Raw genomic sequence first — 23673 nt, 5'->3', positions numbered from 1 at the left:
TTGAACTTAACTTTTTTTTTAATTGTTAGTAATTTGCTTACTCTACTCACTTTCTGAAACTACACTGTAGTCAGCTGCCTAAAATGAAAAGCAAGGCTGGCAAAACAAAATCAGAAAAAAATTCATTTAGAAAGAAAAACCCTTGTCTGTTCATGCATTTACTGTCTATCTCACTAGGATACACACTCCTTTAAGGCAGAATTGATCTCATTCTCTTGTATACCCAATGCCTAGGACAGTTCCCGGAGCAATAAATGTTACTAACATAAAGTAAGAAAGAGACCTCACCTGTAGAAACACTCCCCCACAAACTTCAGTTTGTAAGGATGCTACTGAAGTGACCTGAGCATCACTAAAGCGCATAGTCTTAGGACTTGTGAATCTAATAAAAGTCATGGACTGATCACTGTATGGTAAACAGTTCTCTGAAGTAAAACTAAATGAACAGCACATCTATATTTTGCTTGGAATCTAGGAAAAGAACAAAGAACACAGATCTGCCAGGATTATAGTGAGAGAGAGAGAGAAAGAGAGAACGAAGATAGGAATGGTCCTAGCTACTGGGGCTTGAATTCTTTTCAGAGCCAGGACAGTCTTCATTAGTCTGCCTTCTGGCTTCCTTTGCTCTGAGCATGTGCACACCAAGTTACTCTCTGATCTCTCATTCATTCAACAATTCTTAAGAGCTTATAATGGGTCAGCAACTGTGTTCAATACTAAGTACACAATGAGCAAGGCCATCCCTATCCTCAAGAAACTTATAGAAGGAAACATAATTATAATAAAGTTTTATAATACATCATTGTCACAGATTGACAATTTAGTTTCCTGTATATCTTGGCTCGGGGAGGGGGGGGCGTGGATCACACAACTAAGGTATGCTTACCCCCCATCTTTTTCTGTTTTTTTTCTTTTTTAATATATAATTTAAGATCTTGTACATTTGGTTAACTTCAGGCAGTTACCTAGAACTAGATAACAGGATTATAACTGAGAAATTGACAATTTTTAGAGATGAAAATTAAAGAACAGTCACTGAATCCATCAAGTTACTAGCATTCTTAGTAGGCCTTTCTTAGCAAGAAAGCTGCTTCCTTCCTTTTGACATATTTTTAAAATTTCAGCACAACATATCTTATCCACAGAAGGGACACAGACCATTATTATTTATTATTATTTTTATCACTAGTTATTAGTAGTTATTGAGTATTTACTATATGCCAGGAACTATTTCATTTATTAAAACTTAAAAATTAGTACCACAGCCTTTAAAAATTAAATGTTCAAACAATGAATAATCCACCAATGTTCAAACTATTTAGGTGTCAAATGGTAAATATTAATTAATTTCTGGTGGTTTGTAATTCTATCGGGACTTCACCTACATATACTAATGCATTCTGTACCCTAATGCCATACCATGGTGTTGTCCATATCCTCCAAGAAACATCATACCAAAAAATGCTTTTAACTGAAACATACGTTTATTGAGTACCCTCTGTGTGCCAGGCACCAGGCTAGGTAAATGAGTAAGACACAGCTGTTGCTCACAGGGAGCCTTTAGCTGAGTGGAAAGAACCAACTGGCAGTCACAATGCAATGTGGGAAGTTCTGTAAGAGGACAGGCCTGGGATGCCACAGGAGGGGTGACGGGGCCAGTCAGGTGTGATTCCCAGAGAGGGGGGACCTTGTCTGTGTTCCGAAAAACCAGAAGCTAGGGGGAGAACACCCTTGTCTGCTACAGCCAATTGGAGAGTTGTCTCTAATGAATTTCTTCCTGTGTGAATTTCACATCTACCTGTAGCTTTTTAAAGGACTATTAAAATTTTGAGGAGTGGCTCCCCACAGGTTAACCACTGGTTGTGCAGCTGCCCAGCCAAAGAAGCCCTGCCAGGACCATGAGGAAGGTTTCACACCTGTGGTCTCTTGACTGGTGGGATTGAGAGTTAACCTTGGTAAGAATGGCTTCTTTATAAAATGGAGACTGTTTTACTCAAGTTAAAATGGCTTGTTACAGAAGTATCTTTGTGTTTTTTATAGTTTGTACCAAAGAAAAAGAAAAACCAGCAACAATTTATTTTAGCCATGGCGGTTTCTACGTTTTAATTAATTTAATCCCCCAAATTACCATGAAACATTCTCTTCATTTATCTTGAGACAGAAGAACGAGAATCATGACCTATATATATGTAGCTTCTGTCTCAGAGGAATACTAAGTACTTTATGGATATTTTCAATTAACCCTGATAATTTCATTGTGATCTAGATAGAAATGAGACCTTTGCTTATGGGAGAGGGCACACACTACCCATTACAGACACAGCGTCAAACCTGGAAACACAGACAAACTAATTCCACTGATTAACCCAAAGTAGAGGGAAAATGAGAGGAAGAGAGAGGGAGAGAGAGAGAGAAGACCAGGATCATCACTGAGCAAATTAAAGTAAGAATTTTTTATGACTAAGGTTTTTTTATGAGAAAGTTTTAGATGAAGTACAATCTAATCATTTCTTATTCTAAAAGTAGGAATGGATAGCCTCAATTTTTCGTTTGAGAGATCATAAACAGTATCAAACTACCATTATGGGTGGTATAAACTTTGTACTTAGAAACCTCGGACTACTTTTATAATGTACTATCACATCAACCATATCTATTAATACAGATTCATAAAACTGAGGGCCTGAAGGAAAGACAATTTAATATATGTAAAAAGTGAGGTTACTTCTCCACCCACCCAAAAGTTGGAAAAGTACCATGTGTTCATCTTTCCTTATGCATCTTTTAAATTGCTCTGATGAAAGTGAATCACGTTTATGAATTTAACAAATATGAGGAAGAAATGTAATGGGCTTATAATTTTTGCTAACAATGTAGCACTACATAAACACAAGATATTATTACTAAACTAAATCTGAGCTTAATGAATAAGTGAACACTTTCTTCCAATTAAGGATTCTTAAAATTTATTTTTCATTAATAAAGTATAGCATTATCCTAATATTAGACTTAAGATAAAAATAATTTGTCGGAAGCCTTAAAAAGTGTTCCAAAATATGATTCTCTCTGATCTTCTCTTTAATCTTACTTATAAACTTGATATCATCTATTCTTTGGGCAGGAGGTATACTTGAATAAGGATTAAATGTTCATTTTAAAAGGAAATGCTCTTTTCTACTTCGCTCAGTTTTTAAATTAACAAATAAACTAGTTTTTTTTTTTTTTTGGTTGGTCTATTATTTATTCACCGTGTGAAAGACATTATTCCATGAACTAATCAAACAAAACTTTTACTCTAAGTTCTAGCAAAGTACTAATAAGGAACACACAGTGCATAGGTAGTTCAAATATGAAAGATAAGAATGTGCCATCCAATCAACCAAGCTCCTCACCCCAACCAAGAAAAAAAAAGAAAAGCCAACCTGATTTGTCCTCTGTGTCATCAAAGTCAACATTGAAGGAATGGCCGCTATTACTGATGATTTTAGCTGAGCTTGTGTCGTACTTGATACTAAGAGGTCGGAGGGAAGAATCATATTTCACTTCTTTGGTTTTAATCTCAATTGGAGATTGTTGATCTCCATCAGCAATAGGGAAAAATTCATTCCAATGAATAGGACCTTTAACATATAGGACCAAAAGAAAAGGACTGAATAAGTTATTTCATTCAGCAAATACTTGTTGAGTGCAATGCACTGTACTTGACATTGAAGAAAATACAAAGATTAATAAAATACGATCTTTACCCTCAGCACTTTAACATCTAATTGTTTTGTTTTGTTTCACAAGACCAACTGCTTTTATTATAGGTATGGAAACTTCCTGGTTTGCCTTAATTTATCTTCAGAATTAAACTCACCCTTGTAGACAAAAGAGCATGTTAAAAGTACTTCACAAATGCCTTCTACTGAACTAAAAGCAACACTACAATTCATCATTGAAAACAATGGGATTCAGTCTCAGCTCCAAGAATGAGCTGTGAGAGCTCCACAGGTCAGGTTTATAGGCTGAAAGAACTAACAGAGCTGAGAAAGCTGTGTAGCAAAAAAGGGTGTAGTTCTTTAAAATGCTCTCCCCACTTCTATCACTCACTGTATCTTCACATGTCACCCAGTTCTCAGCTCAATTTCCTGTGAATGTGCAACAGGCAAACTAAGGAAATATGTAAATTTTTCACACATAAAATGACTGCACCATGTCAGGAAATGTAATATTGTTGGTTTTCTGCAGTAGAGTCAGGCAACAATTTATTTCTCTCTTTCTGTGTTTCAGAAGGTCCTTCCAGGGTTGTTTTGCCAATATTACATTTGAATTCCAATACAAGGTACAATTGGCATCCTGGTCCTCATTCACAAAGTCAAAATCGCATCAAGTTCCCAAATTGAACACATGTTTGATAAATTGAGGTGAAGCAATAAACTGACAATTCCCTTGTCTACTCTCACTTCTCTGGGAGACTCATTCAAGTTCTGCCTCTCAAAATCAACAGCCAGGTTGCAGCTTCAAGTAAGCTCCAAGCCAGTCTACAGACTTTACAGGTTAGAGGTTCTTATTTCCTCCTCTACTCTGCCTGTAATTTACACCACCTCCACCAGGTCTGTAGAGCATGGCTGCTGACTAAGCTTTTCCCTACTCCACTAACCAACTAACTTGCTTTCTCTAAAAGTCAAGTACTAACTAAGATGACACAGCATGACAATGAATTAAGCATTTGTTACTAACAACAACAAATATTTTTTAAAGATAAGATTTAGAATGAAATTTCAAGAAATGCAAATATATCATAATTATCAACAGCTTCAATCTCTAAATCTAACGCTCCTTATCACTCTTCTTCTTTGCAAAAGAGAAAGCATAAATTCTTTCCTTTACATATGCTTCAGGTACAAAAAAGTCATAGCATGAATACATAACCACACACATAACTTAGAAATTGTTCTCTTATGAATCATACACTTTGGACTTGAAAGCAACTTGAACATCAAAAGTCCTTCGTTACATCTTATTACAGAAAAGGCATTGCATTTCCTTATTTACTAAGTACTTTCATTTACCTTTCATTTACCTTTCTAACACTCTTTTTGTATACAATCTCGTCCTTTTTTCATGTGAAAAAAATGTTCTATTTCACTGCCCACAAGTATGAGTTAACCTAATGAGAATCGGATTTCAAGTATGCAACACATATGTCATATTAACTTTTTTCCAATCAGGAAAGAGCATCTTTCTCCTCTTAATTCCTTTATGCTCCTATTTCCAGTCCTTTATAACCAGAACTATTTTTAAAAGCAGAGGCAAGCCAAAATAAGATAAAAATAATAGCACTTTGCATTAGTCAATATTATCTATTAACCATGATGGTAGGTTCCTTTCCCTTGCCTTTTACGTGCAACGTTAAACCCATTTAAACACAGTTATAGAGATATACAGAAGTTCTTCCATTGATTCAGGAACTTTCTGAATATCCATAGAGATAGGTAGTTTTCAGTGATTGTCACATTTCCTAAACTAAACTAATAAAATTGTCAAGGTTTGTGGAAGAAGTTGTAAGCTGTTTGTGAAGGTAACCACTTCCAGTGCCTCACTTCTTGATGTTCCATTTTATCACTGCTACTATTCCCAGCTAAAGTTTCCTTTTGTCTGCTCATTCACTGCTCTTGCCAGTCTAAACTGGCAAGCAACAAAACTTGCCCAGTCAGGATACAACACATTTCCAATAGGATTTTGCCAAAGTTGATCTACTTAAAGGTGTGGTCCTCAGAAAGCTATTGAATCTAAAAGCAGGGAATGGTCCTACAATTCTTAGCCAAAATACAAAATCACTCCTTGTTAATGGCTTTTCTAAGATGAATTTTTTTTTATGTTTTCAAATTTTCATTTGTTTCTTCGGTTTTCTCCAATTTTATTGAGATATAATTGACATACAGCACTATGTAAGTTTAAGGTGTACAGCATAATGATGTGACTTACATACCCCATGATATGATTACCACAATAAATTTAGTTAACATCAATCATCTCATATAGATACAAAATCAAAGAAATAGAAAAAATATTTTTTCCCTGTGATGAGAACTCTTAGGATTTACTCTCTTGACAACTTTTATATATAACATACAGCCGTGTTTATTATATGTAACATGTTGTGCATTAAATCCCTAGTACTTAGTTATTTTATAACTGGAAGTGTGTACCTTTTGACCACTTTCATCCAATTCCCCCTTCCCACCCACTCTGGTAATCATAAACCTGATCTCTTCTTCTCTAGGTTTGTTTGTTTGTTTTTGAAGCGTAATTTACCTATGTTAGTACCTAGTGCACAACACAGTGATTCAATATTTTTATACACTTCAAAATGATCACCATGATAAGTCTACTTACCATCTGTCACAATACAAAGACATTACATAACTTTTTACTTTAGGTAAAAAGTTTACATAACTTTATTCCCCACACTGTACATTTCATCCTCATGATTCATTTATTTTGTAACTGGAAGTTTGTACCTCTTAACCTCCTTCACATATTTCTAAGATGGATTTTTAAAATTTCAGATGCACTTCATTGGAGCCAATATTTTTGAACATATTAAAGAGTAATCAATACTCATTGATTGAAAATACGCTTCTCCTTCCTAATCATAGTGAGGGCACTGTTAACACCCAGTGACTATTAAATAACAATAACAGAAATTATTCCAGCAGAGAGGGAAATTAAAAGAAATTTGTTTTGTAGGTTTTTTCCCCAAACATAAATTGAAAATTAGCAAAATGTAAGATTATAATTGCAGTCTCAAAGAGAAATCCACCTAAATTATACCTTTCATTATTAAAACTCTAACTTTCACCTGCTGCCATTTTTTAACTGGCAAGTTAGTCATAGCCTCAAAAAGACTACAATTAGAAATGAAACTTTTCTGTTTCTTTGTGAAAGTAAGCTTTCTATAAAATTAACTATACAGTACTGCTGAATAATATGCATGTTAATCCAAGAAAGTATTATTATTATTACTATCATTATTCTCAGACCTAATTTTGACAGTGATTCACTGTAAGGCTTTCGTGGTGTCACTTTGCAAACATTTCAAGTAATGGTTATTTGAAAATCATCAGTTCAGTTTAATACAAAAACAAGAAAAATGGGTTACTTTTGATAATTTAGGATATACAAGAAGAAAAGTATACATCTTATTATTCCTGTTGGTTCCATCAATAAACACATTTTTACCAACGTGTTACAATGTCAATGATCCTTTGCTAATTCCTCAGTCTCTGAAAGGATGTGTAGAAGGAGAAGGAGAAAGCATGCAGACTGCAGACGTAACTTAAAATATAACTTCATTTCTAAGAAAGAACCTAAAATCTTGGTAAAACCAGCAGTACCAGTCAACCAACTGCAAGTTGCTGTGGAAATATTTTACAGCTAACAGCTAGCTATTAAGAAAGTTGCGGTACATTGGTTGACAAGAAGGCAACGTAAATCTTCAATGTTGCAATTCAAGTCATTAAAGTTTCTTAAGTATATTTTCAAATATTTTCCATGATTTGTTTCCCCGTAGAGATAATGAGCTTAGAAGACTGAAAGCAAACTTGTCCTCTATTCATTGAAATATGTCCTCAGATTTCTAAACTCGGTGCCTTTGATTGATAAGTAGTTACTACTAGAGAAAGTTTTCGGCTTTTCAAATGAAAGCGAGGGGACATATCTGAAGATTTCGGGGTCTGGGGTATCGTGACAGGGCTAACGCACGTCAACTCACCCCCACTATCAACAGCCTCCGAGACGCTTTCCCTGTCCACGCAGGACTATGCCTTCCCTCCGCTTCCTGCGTGTGGCTCCGGGGAGCGCTGCTCATTCAAAAGACAAACCGAAAAGTTTCTCGCCAAGTGTGGATTGGCAGAGTGCGGTCGGCGGACTCCGGGAAGCGGGCGGTCCCCCTCGGCCGTCCCCGGCGCAGAGCCCCCTCTCTCACCCCTCCCATCCGCGGAAGGCGCTCACCATTGTGCTCGCCGTATCCCCAGCTGAACCTCGCCATGGTACCTCGGGGTGGCAGGCAGAAGTGGCGGGGCAGCGAGCAGAAGGAGGGAGCGGGCCGGGCGAGCGAGCTTGCGTGGGGCTGGCGGGGGCCCAGCTTAGGGCGGGGGCCGCGGGGGGCCGGGAGAGCCCTTGAACCCCGGGGCCAGGGCGCTCTCGGCCTCGTCCGCCAGGGGGCAGTGGCGGGCAGGGAAGGCGCCCGAGAAGGGAGGACGAAGGGGCTGGGAGTGGGGGGGCGCTCGGAGCCGGGCTGAGTCCTGCGGTGCGAGTCCTCTCACTGTTTGAACTCGGGAAAGAGATAGTGCTTGATAGGAAGGCGGGGAGATGGAGAGGGAGGAGAGAAAGAAAGAAAGAAGGGCTTCCAGAGGGGCTTTCCTGCCTTCTGAGAAGCGGTCATCCTAGAGAGGCAAGTGTTGCCCAGCGGGCCCTCCAGGGAATGAATGAGCCACCCAGGCCGGGAGCCGCCCGGCTGGGAGGTGAGGAACCGGCTGGAGAAGTGAGGAGGGCGGGGATGGTCGTGGTGGCGGTGACTGCAAGGACAATACAGCGCAATAATGACAATGATAAGAGCCACAAAAAGAATTCTGCTGCTATTTATTAAGGACTTACCACAGGCCAGGGTCTTAGCCCAGACGTTTACCCGCATTTTCCCTTTAGATCCTTCCTCTTTTGAGGAAGACACTATAAGTTCCCAATAGTTAGGAAACAAGGGAATGAGGCTTAAAAACTAAGTAACCGGCCCCAGATCAACGCAGCTACTTGGAGCCTAGAGATCCCTCTTAAAGAGGAGCCGATCCCCACCCGCCCATTCTTGCTGCCCCCTTCCCCTAACGCTCACCCTCTGCGGGCCTGTGGCTTGGGGAGTGAGGGACCTAAGCCTGGTTATTGATACTCGGCCCTGAAATTCTGTTGCCCTTTTGACCCTGCAGGGATGCTTGGTAGGCGTGCTGCCCTAGACGGACGACGGAACTGACTGCAGAGCCTTGAATTTCTGTCCTCGTGTGGGTGTTCTGGGTTCCCAATGAAAAATAAACTGTGTGACCTGCCAGGATTATAATTACTGTTCCAGCCGTGTAAGGGTTTGAGTTAGGTCTACGTGAACTTTCATATTGAATTGTGCAGTGTTACTTAGAGACAAACTAATGCAAAGAGCTTCTTAATTGGCATGAGCCTTCCATAAAAGACTTAAGAGTGGCTGTTAAAATATCTTTCATTTTCTCTTGCCATCCACATCGCAGCTGCATAATGTGGCAATTGCAAGTCCCAGGGAGTCCCTCTTTGGGTAACCACTGCATTGTTCAGGGACCACTAAATAAGGATCAATTTGAACTATTCTTCTTTAGATCTGACCTAAATACCCCATAGTGAGCCTGTAGCTCCTTCTGCTTGTATAGCTCTTATTGAGGTTAGAATGAAACAGAAGAAATGCTGCACTTCATATAGCATTAAACACAATAAACTTTATGCTTCTCTTGCACCTAGGAGAAGGCCTAGGCTTCCACATTCCACGTTCTGTGGCACAACTGGGTTCATTTATGCCAAGAATATAATAGGAACCAAACTGTTAAGAGTAATGTCTGATCTATATTCATTTTCACCACAGAAGACAATATGCATATATATTTATATACACACACATAGATAGGTGTATATAAAATATATAAATACATGTAAGATACATAAGACATATATAAGTATCTTAAATTTATTTAAGAATGTTATCTTGAAAAGTTAAGTCTGGGTTACTTAGCTAAGCACCCTTATTCTCCACTAAGTCTATAGATATAGTTGGGGATACATGTATGCACTGTATGAATGCAGTGAAAGAGATCGCAAAAGCTCAGAATTCCATGAGCCATTTTCCCATGGTGCCCTTGTCTCAGATTAAGTTTCATATTTTATAAACCCAAGGAACCTCTCAGTAAGGAGCTTAGTATACCCATTTTCAGTAACTCAGATGATTAGCACATCAAGGTGAATAATGCTCTAAGTAAATGTCAGTTCCTAATGCTCAAGAATAGTTCTTGAATGAATGAATACATGAATTAATGGACCAAAACTGTTAAAGAAGTTCCAGTTAGTGGCTTCAAATCCTTCCCAAATTGTTACTTTTACTGCTTGGGTACACAATTTCCTCTGGTTTGAGTGTATTGTGTAGTCTATCCAATTTTCCAAAAGAGCAACCTAACTATTAGAAACAATCAAATAACAATTTATAGAAACTGGTTAAATAATCTGTAGAGACTCCACACAATGGGCTACTATCAAGATTTGAAAAGAATGAAGATCTCCATGAACAGAGATGGGATGAGTTCTGGGACAGATTTGGTGGGAAAAAAGAGGGAAAAAAAAGCAAAGGTGCAAAAGAGTGTATATAATATGCTACATTTTTTATAATTTTAAAAAAGAGAAATAAGAATTTGTATACATACTTGCAGATTTTCTCCAAAAAAATTATGGAGTTTAAACCACAAGTTAACAAAAATGGATCCTTATAGAGGATGGTTGGGGATGGGGTCTATAGGGATGAAAGTGAGATTTCTCAGTTTATCTTTTTAATTTTCTAATCATAAATGTTTTATATTTTCAAAAAAATTAAAGAGGATTAAAAAAACACTAAAATTTAATTTAGGCAGAAACAAATGAACTTAACTGTATATTAATGTGATAATATAACCACACAGAAAAAAAATATGCTTTGAATAGAGTACTCTGGCTATATATATCCTTAATAAAGTATATTACATATTAAGAAGAACTGCAAAACAATCTTGAACTTTACTGCTAGATTTAATTTTGGTAGTAATATCAGTGTTGTTATTGTGAAACCATTTTGTGTATACTTCTAATATTAAGAAAGAACAATGAGTAAATATATTGATAACCTCTGGAACCAATGATTTTCACTCTGGTTTATACAAATATGAAAGGGCAAAAGCTACAATGAACATTGTCATACTAGATTTGAATATTCTGTTCACTGAAAGATGCTAAAAGCAGTCACACCCCAATGCCAGTGAACCAAAAACACAAACTTTATGGCTCCTCACTTATGGACTTCTTATAAGGCCCTATACCTAATTTTATATTTGTAATTTTGTATTCTTCTTTAAAAAAAAAAGACAATTCCAAAATTATATTAGCTTCAGGCTCCACAAATCTGCATCTACCTCTTGCTATGGGACACCTGGTCCCCAGATTTTGATTTCTGAACTCCTTTACCCTTTACAAGGAATCAGAGCCCCTTGGAGAAGTGGCTGGTTTCAGAAATGGAACAAGGAAAGATCAAGGTGAGAGCCTAGAACATATTTTTTATGCCAGAAAGCTAGAAAGTGATCAAAACCTAATGAGTCAAGAGAATGAGACACAAGCCACAGAATGGGAGAAAACACTTTCAAAAGACACATATAATAAAGGGCTATTATCCAATATATACAAAATACTATTAAACCTTAACAATAAGAAAATAACTTGATTTTTTAAAATGTGCCAAAGAGCTTAACAGGCACCTCACCAAAGAAGATATACAGATAGCAAATAAGCATACAAAAGATGTTCCACATCATATGTCATCAGGGAAATGAAGATTAAAATGAGATACCACCTATTCAGAATTGGTGAAAATCCAGAACACTGACACCACCAAATGCTGGCAACAATCTAGAGCAATAAGAACTCTCATTTACTGTGGTGGGGATGCAAAATGGTAAGAAGACAGTTTGGCAATTTCTTACAAAACTAAGCATACTCTTACCGTACAATCCAGCTATCACACTACTTGGAATTTACCCAAATGAGTGGAAAAGTTCGTCCACACAAAAACCTGCACGTGGATTTTTTTTTTTTTTTTTTTTTGCGGTATGCGAGCCTCTCACCATTGTGGCCTCTCACCATTGTGGCCTCTCCCGTTGCGGAGCACAGGCTCCAGACGCGCAGGCTCAGCGGCCACGGCTCACGGGTCCAGCCACTCCGCGGCATGCGGGATCTTCCCAGACTGGGGCACGAACCCGCGTCCCCTGCATCGTCAGGCAGACTCTCAACCAGTGCGCCACCAGGGAAGCCTCACATGGATGTTTATTGCAGCTTGATTTATAATTGCCCAAACTTAGAAGCAACCAAGATGTCTCCTTCAGTAGGTGAACAGATAATTAAATTGTGGTACATCCAGACAACAGAATATTATTATTATTAAAAAGAAATGAGCTATCATCATGAAAAGACGTGGAGGTAACTTAACTGCATATTTCTAAGTGAAAGAAGCCGATCTGAAATGGCTACATACTGTATGATTCCAACTATATGACATTCTGAAAATGACAAAACTATGGAGACAGTAAAAAGATCAATGGTTGCTGAAAGGGTGCTGAGATGAACAGGCAGAGCATAGAGGATTTTTCAGGGCAGTGAAACTATTCTGTATGATACTATTATAATGAATACATGTTATTATAAATTTGTTCAAATCCATCGAATGTAAAACACCAAGAATGGACCCTAATGTAAACTGTGGACGTTGGGTGATTATGATGTGTCAATGTACGTTCATCATTGGTAGCAAAGGTACCCTCTGGTGGGAGAATTGATAACGGTTGAGGCTATGCATGTGCGCTGGTAGGGGGTATTTGGAAACTCTCTGTACCTGCCTCTCAATTTTGCTGTGAACCTAAAACTGTCACCCAAAAATAAATTATAAAAAAAAAACAGACCCATAAAATAGACCCATAAAAAAACTAATGCGGTCATGTAAAACACATACACATACACACCTCCCACAGGAGCTAGCTTACAGGAAGTCCCACTGCCAGATTTGGGACAATTTGGCCACCAGAAAGAATAATGATGATAATACATTAATCCTCTCCCTCAAATATCTATGAGTCCATAGTGGTACAGAATGAGAGAGAGAGTGAGAGAGAGTGAACTTCTTTATGAGAGAATACAAACAAAATGATAGAATTTTAAACAACCATCTTTGCAAGGCCAGTATTTCAGGCAAGAATCAGTAATGGGCGCTAAAACTTCTGGGTGAAAGTTTTGGTTATTGGTGAATAAAATATTCACACAGTCTAGGATTAAAAAACAAAAGATACATAACAACAAAACATAATGTGTGACCCTCAATTAGATTCTAGATTGGGGGAAAAGCTGTAATAGATGCTTTGGGGACAATTGGAGAAATATAAGCATGGACTGCATGTGGTATTATTGAAATGATGTTAATTTTCATAGGTGCGATGATGGTACTGAGAATACTTTAGGAGATGAATGTTAAAGCTATAAGGCCAAAGTACCTTGATGTCTGCAACTGATTCTCAAATGTCTCAGTCAATAACTGGTGACACTAGTTGAGGCATGTTTGGGTGCTCATGATGCCATTCTTAGAATTTTTCTGTGGGTTTTAGTTTTTTCAAAAGAATTGGGGGGTCAAATCAATGAACCCTCAAATCAATGAACCTATTAACTTGCTAAGTAAACTTTTATAACTTTGTGTGGACTTTCTCCTTAACAAGGAGCCTCTGACTCTGGGATCACAGCCATCAAGTGTAAACAAGTAAAGTGAGATTAACACTGGCCAGAGAACCCAGGATATGGTCATCAACTCCACTTCACTCTTGAACCAGTTAGATCCAGTACAAGCTTCCTTCGCAGAAAAACATGCTTAGGTCACCTCTCCTCAGTGAATCAGATACTGTATGTATGAGAGGCACTTGTAAATCACAACTCTAGCCATACAAATATTCAATTAAGTATAGTAGCATATTAAAGAAATATCAAGGTATGAATTCAAATTCTTTTGTTAGGGGACATACACAGATTCTTCCTCAGAAATACAAATTCCCCCCCGCCAGGGATTCTTTATACAAATTCTACATGTGAACTGAAGTGGCTGTTTTCATCTGACTTTTACCCAGCAGGAAACTGACATGAGCAAGGTTCCTCATTCCTCAGTTACCTAGAGAGGCAAGCCTCACTGTCAGGAACACGGCCCCAGTCTGCAGAGTTGCAAGTCCGAGGTGCTCTCACTTTGTACCCATTTCCTTCATTCATCAAGTCCTGTGATTTGCACAGCTATGACTGATTAACCACAAGACTTGTCATTTGATTCATTTGATGTCTGGTGGAGAGTGTTAATTTTATGGAGCTGATACTATATGTGGTTTCAATTTCTTCAATTTCCCATTCCTAAGGTTATGCTGGGGTTAGAAATGCACAAGGCAAGCTCTCCAGATTACACTGAGGCCCAAAGGGGCTAAAGGTCTTGCTCAAGGGACAGAGATTTCACTCTAGGATGAGAATTCTCATACCAGAATTGGAAAGGTGACTACAAGGAACCACCTCCTAAGTCACTTCTCAGATTATAACTTCCAGAAACTAGAGCAAAACATTTTGTCCCATATTGTCAGACAAGAGCACATTGCTAAAACCCTGCCTGCTATATTTTTGTTCTTTCGTTTAATCTCACACTGTTTTCTACAGTAACAGAAATGTATCCATACCCTATTTTATAGTACTTTGTGTCTTATTTGAACATATTATAAGAGCAGATAAAGTATGAAAAAGGAGAGAGCTAAGATTACTTAAAAGAAAATGAAGGGCTTCCCTGGTGGCGCAGTGGTTGAGAGTCCGCCTGCCGATGCAGGGGACACGGTTTCGTGCCCTGGTCCGGGAAGATCCCACATGCCGTAGAGTGGCTGGGCCCGTGAGCCATGGCCTCTGAGCCTGCGCGTCCGGAGCCTCTGCTTCTCAAGGGGAGAAGCCACAACAGTGAGAGGCCCGCGTACTGAAAAAAAACAAAACAAAACAGAAAATGAAGCTGTATAAACATCAGAACAGTGTTGAAAAGTCCAGATAATTCATGCCAAAATAATAATTCAAAATAATTAACTAAAAGAATTTAGTGCATTGTTCCTTGGTTTGGAATGAACAAGTCAATGTCACTCTATTCCTGCCAACTCTCTGAAATATAATGACAGAGAGAAATTAGGGTGCTGACAGACATTCTGTCATCAGCTTTTCTAAAGTTTATTTATCCTTTTCTGTCCTCTAGGAAAGGACAGTCTATTCTATCAAGAACGATACCCATATCCCCATCTCAGCACCAAGGAAGGCTTGATACATCCTCACTCCAGTAAGTTCCCTACCTGGATCCCACCATTCTGCCACTGAAAACTTGATGCACTAGCCTTGGACACCTAGCAAAACCTCCCACTCCCACCAAACACATACCATTATATCCTTTATTAACCTACGTTACCAACTCCACTCCTTCTTTGTCACTGCCATCAGCATACTAATGTGTTCTAGAATTTTCTCTCTTTAGGAAGAAAGTTTCTCGCAGAACATACATACAGCTCCCATTTGCTACCCACCTGTCCTCTCTGGTGTTCCTTGAGTTTTTCTCTCCTATACTCAACTATATTAGTAAGGTTTCTCCAGAGACACAGGACCACACACTACGCACGCACTTTGTGTGTGTGTGTGTGTGTGTGTGTGTGTGTGTGTGTGTGTGTGTGTTATAAAGATATTTATTATAAGGAACTGGCTCACACAATTATGGAAGCTGACAAGTCCCATAATCTGCAGGATGAGCCAGCAAGCTGGGGACCCTGGAGTGTCAATGGTGCAGATCCAGCCTGAAGGCCAACAGGCTTGAGACCCAGGAAGAGCCAGTGTTTCAGTTCCAGTCCGAGGGCCATAAAAAGCTAATGTCACAGTTCATAGGAAGTCAGGCAGGAGGAATTCTGTCTTACTTGGGAAAGCGTCAGGCTTTTTGTTTTATTCAGGTCTTCAGTTGAAGGATGAGACCCACACACATTAAGAAGGACAATCTGCTTAACTCAGTCTACTGATTTCAATGCAAATTTTATTCAAAAACACCCTTGCAGAAACACCCAGGATAATGTTTGACCAAATATCCTGGCACCCTGTGGCCCAGTCGAGTTGAGACATGAAATTAACCATCACACAAACCTTTAAATTTGGGAGGGTTGGGGCTTTCCACTAGGATCTCTCCTCTCTCTACACGCTCTTCCTAGGTACTTCTATCACTTTCTAGGATGTAATCTACATAGTTCAGCTATTTCTTCCAGCATTATCCAAGTTTTACATATTCAACTACTTACATTAAAAAAAACAAGTAGTGGGCTTCCCTGGTGGCACAGTGGTTGAGAGTCCGCGCAGGGGACATGGGTTCGTGCCCCGGTCCGGGAAGATCCCATATGCCGCAGAGCGGCTGGGCCCGTGAGCCATGGCCACTGAGCCTGCGTGCCCGCAACGAGAAAGGCCACAACAGTGAGAGGCCTGCGTAGCGCAAAAAAAAATAAAAGTAGGAATTCCCTGGTGGCGCACTGGTTAAGAATCCACCTGCCAATGCAGGGGACATGGGTTCGAGCCCTGGTCCGGGAAGATCCCACATGCTGCAGAACAACTAAGTCCATGTGCCACAACTACTGAGCCTGTGCTCTAGAGCCCCGGAGACACAACTACTTAAGGCCGCATACCTAGAGCCCATGCTCCGCAAAGAAGAGAAGCCACCGCGATGAGAAGCCCACGCGCAGGAACAAAGACCCAACGTGGCCAAAAATTAATTAATTAATTTTTTTTAAGAAGTAAAAAGAAAAGTGAAATTTGTTTAAATGATGTATCTTATTTAACCCGATACATCCAAAATATTGTTTCAACATGAATTAATAGAAAAAAATGAATGAGTGTGCCAATTATCAATTTATAATTAAATTGATTAACATTGAATTAAATATCATTATGAAATTCAGCATTAATTACTGCTCTGTGATAAAGGAGCTTCAAGAATTTCTTTGCAGCAAGCACAATGTTAATTTTTTTTCAGTTGAGGGACATTACAGGAGGGGAGACTGCTTTCCTGGTTCCGGTGTGCTACTTTTTTGTTTTTTTCTTGTTCCTCTTGGCTGCTGGCAGGAACACATGTGGGTGGACTTGCAGGGGCACCCTGGTCCAGCCTCACACCCAGAGTGTGCAGTCCCTTGGCAAGCTCACAGCCTCAGCCCCAGCCCAGTGACCGTCTCACTGCACTTCCTGAAGCAGGCACCACATACCCCAGCTCTCATGCCACCCTGCTGGCAAGCAGATGCCCCAGCTCCCTGTGCACACCAGCCCACCAGCCTCAGGCAGCCTGCACCGTGACGGTGTCTGCCATGGTGCTCTTGATCCAGACCCGTGCATTCTAGGCTGTGCATCACCCTGCCAGAGAGTTGGTGCCCCATGCTCGGAGTCCTTTGCAACCTGCATGCCAGACTTATCCCACTGTACCCTAGAGGGGCGTTTTCTGCTTGCCTGGCAACCCTGGACCAGCTCCTATCTGGGCCACCCTTTAAACTCCTCTGCCACCTAGTGGGCTGCAACCACACTTCTCCAGAGATATGAATCCTAACCTTGGAAAGGAGGCCAACTACCAAGTTTGTCCTTCCTTCAGAACTTGCCCTTAGCCTAAGGGTATTCCTTAGCATTCTCCTTTACATCTTATTCCCTGTTAGAGTTGATAATTCCTTACAGTAAACTTTTCTTGTACAAGTTATTGTGTGATTTCTGTCTCTTGGTTGGCCTTAACTGACACAATATATCTTTTATATTCTTTTTTTCTTACTAAGTGTTCTAAATCTGGTTTGTATTTTACTGTTACAGAATATCTCAATTCTGGCCAGCCCCTTACAAGTGACTGATAGCCGTATGTGGTCAATGGCTACTACACTGGGCAGCACAGTTCTAGATCTCCCGAACTGATTCAACTTCTGCAACTTCAGGTGTCCAGAATGGAATTATTTATTCCTCTCCCCATCCCAATCTCCTTCTCAAAAATTTTCCTATCTCATTAAATGGCACCACCACACACTTGGTTGCACAAGTCAGAAGCTTAATTCTCATACTTCCTGCTTGTCTCTTTCTCCCCTCACCTCTAAATTTTGTTGATTTTGACTCCTAAACAATCAGTTAATATGACAAAACCAGAAAAGAAAGAAAACTATACTTTAAGCATTAAATCCAAATCCAAAAGATGTATAATTTTATAAAAGTTCTTATGCCATTCCTTCCTAATCAAAATTTCAGTTTCTTAAAAAGTATCAACATTCCATATGAATTAGGATGCAGGGAAATAGGCATGTTCATATTCTGTTGGTAGAAATGTAAAATATATGATATTTCTGGAAGCAAGTTGGTAACTTAAATCAAGTATTTTAAGTATCTGTAATCTTAGATCTTATTCCTAGTCATGCTTTCCAAGAAAATATTAGGAGATTGCTCAAAGGTTTATGTAGAGGGATGTTCACACAGTGTATTTATAACAGAAGAAATCAAGAAACAACGGAAATGCTAATGATAAGAAGAGAGTTGAAATAATATCGAACATCAAAAAGATGTAACTTTAGGAAGATATTAAACATATTTTTAAATATACTTAGTATATATGTTTACATTTATAGATTATACGCTTTTATCTAGAGAAAAATTCCAATTTTTAATAAACAACAGAGTATATTTGCTTAGAAAAAAAGGTTGCCAAGAAATATATTTTAAAAAATCTAAGTGGTTGGAATTTATTCATTGTTCAAAAATATTTGTCAGGTTCCCTCTATGTGCCAGACACAACGAAGGGTAGCCCCTGCTCGCCACAATTAGAGAAAGCCTGTGCGCAGCAACAAAGACCCAATGCAGCCAAAAATAAATAAATTTTTAGAAAAATAAATTAAAAAATAAAAATACAGTGGAGGCGATAGTGTGTAACTTCTGAGTCTAGAGCATAAAAGACACTGCAGTTTCTCCCTTGATTTCTTGGATCATTCAGTCTAGGGGTAGCCAGCTTCCACAGCTGAGGATACTCAAATAGCCCTGTGAAGAGATTCTCCTGGAGAGGATTTGGGGTATCCTGACCATAGCCAGCACCAACCTGCAGCCACGTGAGTTGCTTTGCAAGAAAACCCTCCAGCCCCAGGCAAGTCTTCAGATGACTGCAGCCTTGGTCAACATTTAACTGAATCTCATGAAAGACTCTGAGCCAGAACCATCAAGCCAAGCCACTCACAAATTCCATACCCACTGAAATCATGAGAAAATAAATGATGAGTGTTATTTGGAGCAAATAAATTTGGGGGTGATTTGTTATGTATTAGAGAACCAATATAGCAGCAAACAAAACCAGATAAAAATGCTCTGCTTTTATGGAGCCTACATTCTGGCAGGAGGAGACAGATAATAAGCAAAGTAAATACATATATGGGATGCTATATGGTGATAATGGGATAGCGGAGAAGAGGGCAGGGATGTAGGAGGACTTGGAATTTTACAGAGGTAGTCGTGGAAGCCCCCCACTGAAAAAAAATATGGCATTTGAGAGAAGACCTGAAAGAGGTAAGGGAGGAGCTTTGCAGCTATTTAGGGGGAGAGTGCTCCAGAAGAAGGGTCGAGAAGCAAGAGCACGCCTGGCATGATTACAGAAAAGTAAGAAAGCAGTGCGGGCGGTGGCAAGGGTTGTCAAATAGGGCTTTGCAGGCCGTTGTAAGTACTTTGGCTTTATTCTGAGTGATGTGGGAAACACTGGAGGTTTTGAGCTGAGGAATGACATGAGCTGATTAACATCTTAGCAGGATTCCTCCGGCTGCTGGGTTGAGTAGAGATTAAAGCAGGGGAACAAGTTAGGAAGCTATTACAGTAAATACAAATGAAAGAAAGACTGTGATGAGTTAAATCAAAATGCAGTAATTGCTGGTTGTTCACATCCTTCTTTATACTTTTCTGAATTTTCCAAATTTCTACAATGACTCTTCATGACTTTTCTAATCCAAAAGGAAAACAATGTTCATGAAATACCTTACAGTCCTCAGTATTTTCTGTTGTATTTATCATAATATAGATGCCCATGTAATTCTTAGTAGCATTTCAATACAACGGAGTTGCTGTAAAACATCACAAAAAAAGAGTCAAAAACTGTCTTTAGTCTGTATAGACTCTGAACATAGCGTCAACTGAAAAACAACTCAAAATCATTTTTGAGCTTTAGACAACTTGAGTGTTTACATTATCAGCTAAAATTGATAATTACAAAGCACAGCAGCCTTTCATTTTGCTTTAAACACTGCTGAAATTTGGAGTGTCAAATGGTAATTTAAGATCTCACTGCCTCCTTTGCAGTTACCAATTTTCTGAGTCTTAAACATGCATCTGCTAAATATTTCCCAATTCCTATAATTTTTAACCACTACTTGCATTTTAACCTAGCATCACAAAAAATGTGAAAGGACTTCATGTACTCTTTGAATATTTTTATTGCCGTTGTGATATGGATTTGACCTTTCTTCACCTTCAGATATTTCATGTGTAAGCTGTCCTTTATGACTGTAATTAGTTCAGGTTCAGGATTTCTAGGCATTTGGCCAGGAGATTACTCTGGATAAAATCTGCTTAATTAAATTAAAAACATATTTGCCAAGCATCTATCATTTCCAAGGAACAGTACTACAAGAAGATAAAAAGAAGTGTTCTTGTAGGTATTTTTTAGTCATGCTAAAGATGATAGAGCTTTAAAGTCATTTTTAGTGTATTGGCTACAACCTCTTCCTGCTTTTTATACTTCAAGGAATTTTATTTCATTCAGCAAATGTTTAATGCCACACCTCTCACGCACTGGAAATATGGAATCCTGGATGGAAATACAAAGGTGAGTAATGGACCTGGCCCCTGAAAAGTGCATGGGCTAGTTGAGAGACTAGTAATATGATATTTGAATTTAAATTATAGAAAATAAATAATAAAAATATAAAGCCTGTGATCTACCTCCTACAGTTTTATCATAACCTGAGGAAGTGAGTTGTTTTTCCTACACTGCAAAGAGTTAATCATCTCTTTTCATTTACTGGTTCTTATTTTCCAGATATTTCCAGGAATTTGACCTAGACAGAAAGGTTGAAGGTCCTGTCTGCTCTGCTCTTCTCTACTTTATTATATAGAATATGTTATAGATGTTTATTATTAGTCTGAAAATAAATGCTTCTGTCACTGAAGAGTTAAAGGAAGAAAAGAATCTCCATTTCTATAATCAATCATGAAAATTGTCATGATAATTGGCTCCTCACAAGAAATGCAGATTTCACTGAAGGGTAGCTTTACTATTTATTTGGCCCACAAAGAAACCATAACAGAAAGGCAGAATGTATATCATTTTTACTGACTGTTCTTCACGAATTGGATACTCAAAGGAGACACAGCAGGGACACAACATCCCAGGTTCTCCATCTCTTCATTACCCCTCATCATCATTTATTTCCTGGACCATTGCCTCCCTGCCTAAAACCATCCTTTCTTCCAAACTATTTTTATGCTGCCAACTGAATTGGTTCCATACACAAAGCCATAAAACTCGTGTATGTGTGTGTGTGTGTGTGTGTGTGTGTGTGTGTGTGTGTGTTGGGTGACACAGAGGGAAAGGGACTCCTTCATTCCCCATAGAATAAAACCCCAAACTTTGTTATTTGCTTGTCTTCCTTTTTCTCTTCCTCCTTCCTTCCTTCATAATTCAGTTTAAAAGACATTAGGTCTTAATAAATGAGGGAAGCTGGCAGCAGGGTAGGGAAGGTCACAGCCTGAGCAGGGTGAGGAAGCCATATCTTCAGATGGCAGCAGCCAGAGCAAATTTTGCAAGCCCATTAGGAGTTAGGAGGGAAACTGCATAGGGTGGAGTTGGGGGGACTGGCAACAGTGATGGAAGATTTGTTACAAGCAGGAAGATGAATCAAATGAGTATATATATTTATAATAACAGGAGTCAGGTTTCTCATTGATGGAGAAAGAAATTACAAATATGGAAAGGTAGAAAACTAAAATAAATCCTATTGTATTCAACTGGAACTGGAATAATTGGAATTGGAAATATTGGCATGAACTCATGGTTTGCACATACAGAAATACATACAGTTGGTGAAGTGTGTGAATGTATATAGGTAGGTAGCTAGACAGACAAATGGTATAAACATACATGCATATATTGCCTAGCTCTGCCCACTGAGAAGACGTGGAAGCATCAACATCCAAGATTTTGGTTTCCAAATATTAATCTCCTCTAAAAGGAACCAGGGCTCCATGGAGATTTGACTGATTCTAGGACTAGAAAAGTGTAGGTCCTAGATGAATCTGGAATGCTTTGTTGTGCAAGAAAGTACGGAGGTAGTCAAGGAATGGTGGGGACAAGTAAAAAGGATATACATGAAGAAGCACTCACTGGTCAAATACGGGGCAATGTGAACATCAAAATAAATTATGAAAATAATATCCATTGAATAATATCCACTGAATAAAATAGCATCTCATGAGCCCATACTTAAATAAATAAATAAATAAATAAAGGAGAAAGTTTTTACTTACAATGGAATGTCAACTGATGACTGTAGAAGGAATGATGGAAATAAAAAAATTATAATTTCACAGTCATCATAGTAATAATTAATTCATCCAAGAAACATCAATGTGTACCAAAACCAGCATATAAAATGTTGATTTTGGCTTCAAGGAAAGGGATACTTACATAATGGGAATGGGATACTTACATAATTCCAAATACCTCCTCACAAAATACTTATTGATTAAAATGAGGAAAAGAGTAACTTTATAGTGAAGAAAGCTGGTGGATATCCTCTTAAGTGATCAGAAGTTACATCCTCTACAATGGGACAAGTCAAAATCATGTACCACCTTATAGGATGCAACGAGAAGATCACAGTATCACTTCTGTGCTATTTCTCCCCCACCAAAAAAAAAAGTATGCATTCTGAATTTTATGATAAAGAAACAACAACAAAAAAAACCAATTAAGAACATTCTACCTGGAGGAATTCTCTGGCAGTCCAGTGGTTAGGACTCCACACTCTCACTGCAGAGGGCCTGGCTTTGATCCCTGGTTGGGGAACTGGGATCCCATTAGCCACACAGTGCAGCAAAAAAAAAAAAAAAAAAAAATTCTGTCTAATAACTGGACTATTATTGTCAAAAGTGTCAAGCCAAGAGAACCAAGGCAAGAGTGAGGTGCTGTTCCAGATAAGAGTTGACTAAAGAAACATGGTAACTACCTGGCAAGGCTATCATTCAGATTTGATGGGGAGAGAAAGAGTTTTACTGACAAGCAAAAGCTAAAAGAGTTCAGCACCACTGAAATAGCTTTACAAGAAAAGTTAAAGGGACTTCTCTGAGCAGAAAAGAAAAAGCCACAACTAGAAATATGAAAATTATGAGAGGAAAAATCTAATTGATAAAGGCAAATATACAGTAAAGGTAGTAGATCAACCACTTATAAAGATAGTAGGCAGATTAAAAGACAAAAGTAGAAAATCATGTTATATCCCCAATAAGTACTTAAGGGATACACAAAACGAAAGATGTAAAATATTATATCAAAAATGTTAAATGTGGTGGTGGCGGGAGTAAAAATGCAGGGCTGTTAAAATGAGTTGGAACTTAACAGATCATCAACTTAAAAATAATCATGTATATACATATGATGATACATATGTATAAATATGTTATATATATATATAGCCACATATAAACCTTCTGATAACCAGAAACCAAAACTCTATGATAGATACACACACACACAAAAGAGAAAGGAACCCAAACAAC

At 38.6% G+C, this 23673-nt stretch overlaps 1 protein-coding gene across 1 annotated transcript in view; it reads right to left on the bottom strand.

The window, feature by feature from the left end:
- CA13 (carbonic anhydrase 13) overlaps positions 1 to 8035 on the bottom strand; it is a 28831-nt gene extending 20796 nt beyond the window's left edge. The window contains exons 1-2 of the mRNA XM_065895094.1: positions 7999 to 8035; positions 3423 to 3620 (exon numbers count right to left, since the gene is read on the bottom strand). Of these exons, the coding sequence (XP_065751166.1) occupies positions 3423 to 3620; positions 7999 to 8035 (235 nt within the window). The remainder of the gene's footprint in view (positions 1 to 3422; positions 3621 to 7998) is intronic.
- Between the last annotated feature and the right edge of the window lie 15638 nt (positions 8036 to 23673).

The sequence above is a fragment of the Phocoena phocoena genome, chromosome 17, assembly GCF_963924675.1.
Source record: "Phocoena phocoena chromosome 17, mPhoPho1.1, whole genome shotgun sequence".
Classification (NCBI taxonomy): Eukaryota; Metazoa; Chordata; class Mammalia; order Artiodactyla; family Phocoenidae; genus Phocoena; species Phocoena phocoena.
The sequence above is the reverse complement of the archived record's forward strand: the minus strand, read 5'-3'. Positions and strand labels throughout refer to the sequence as shown.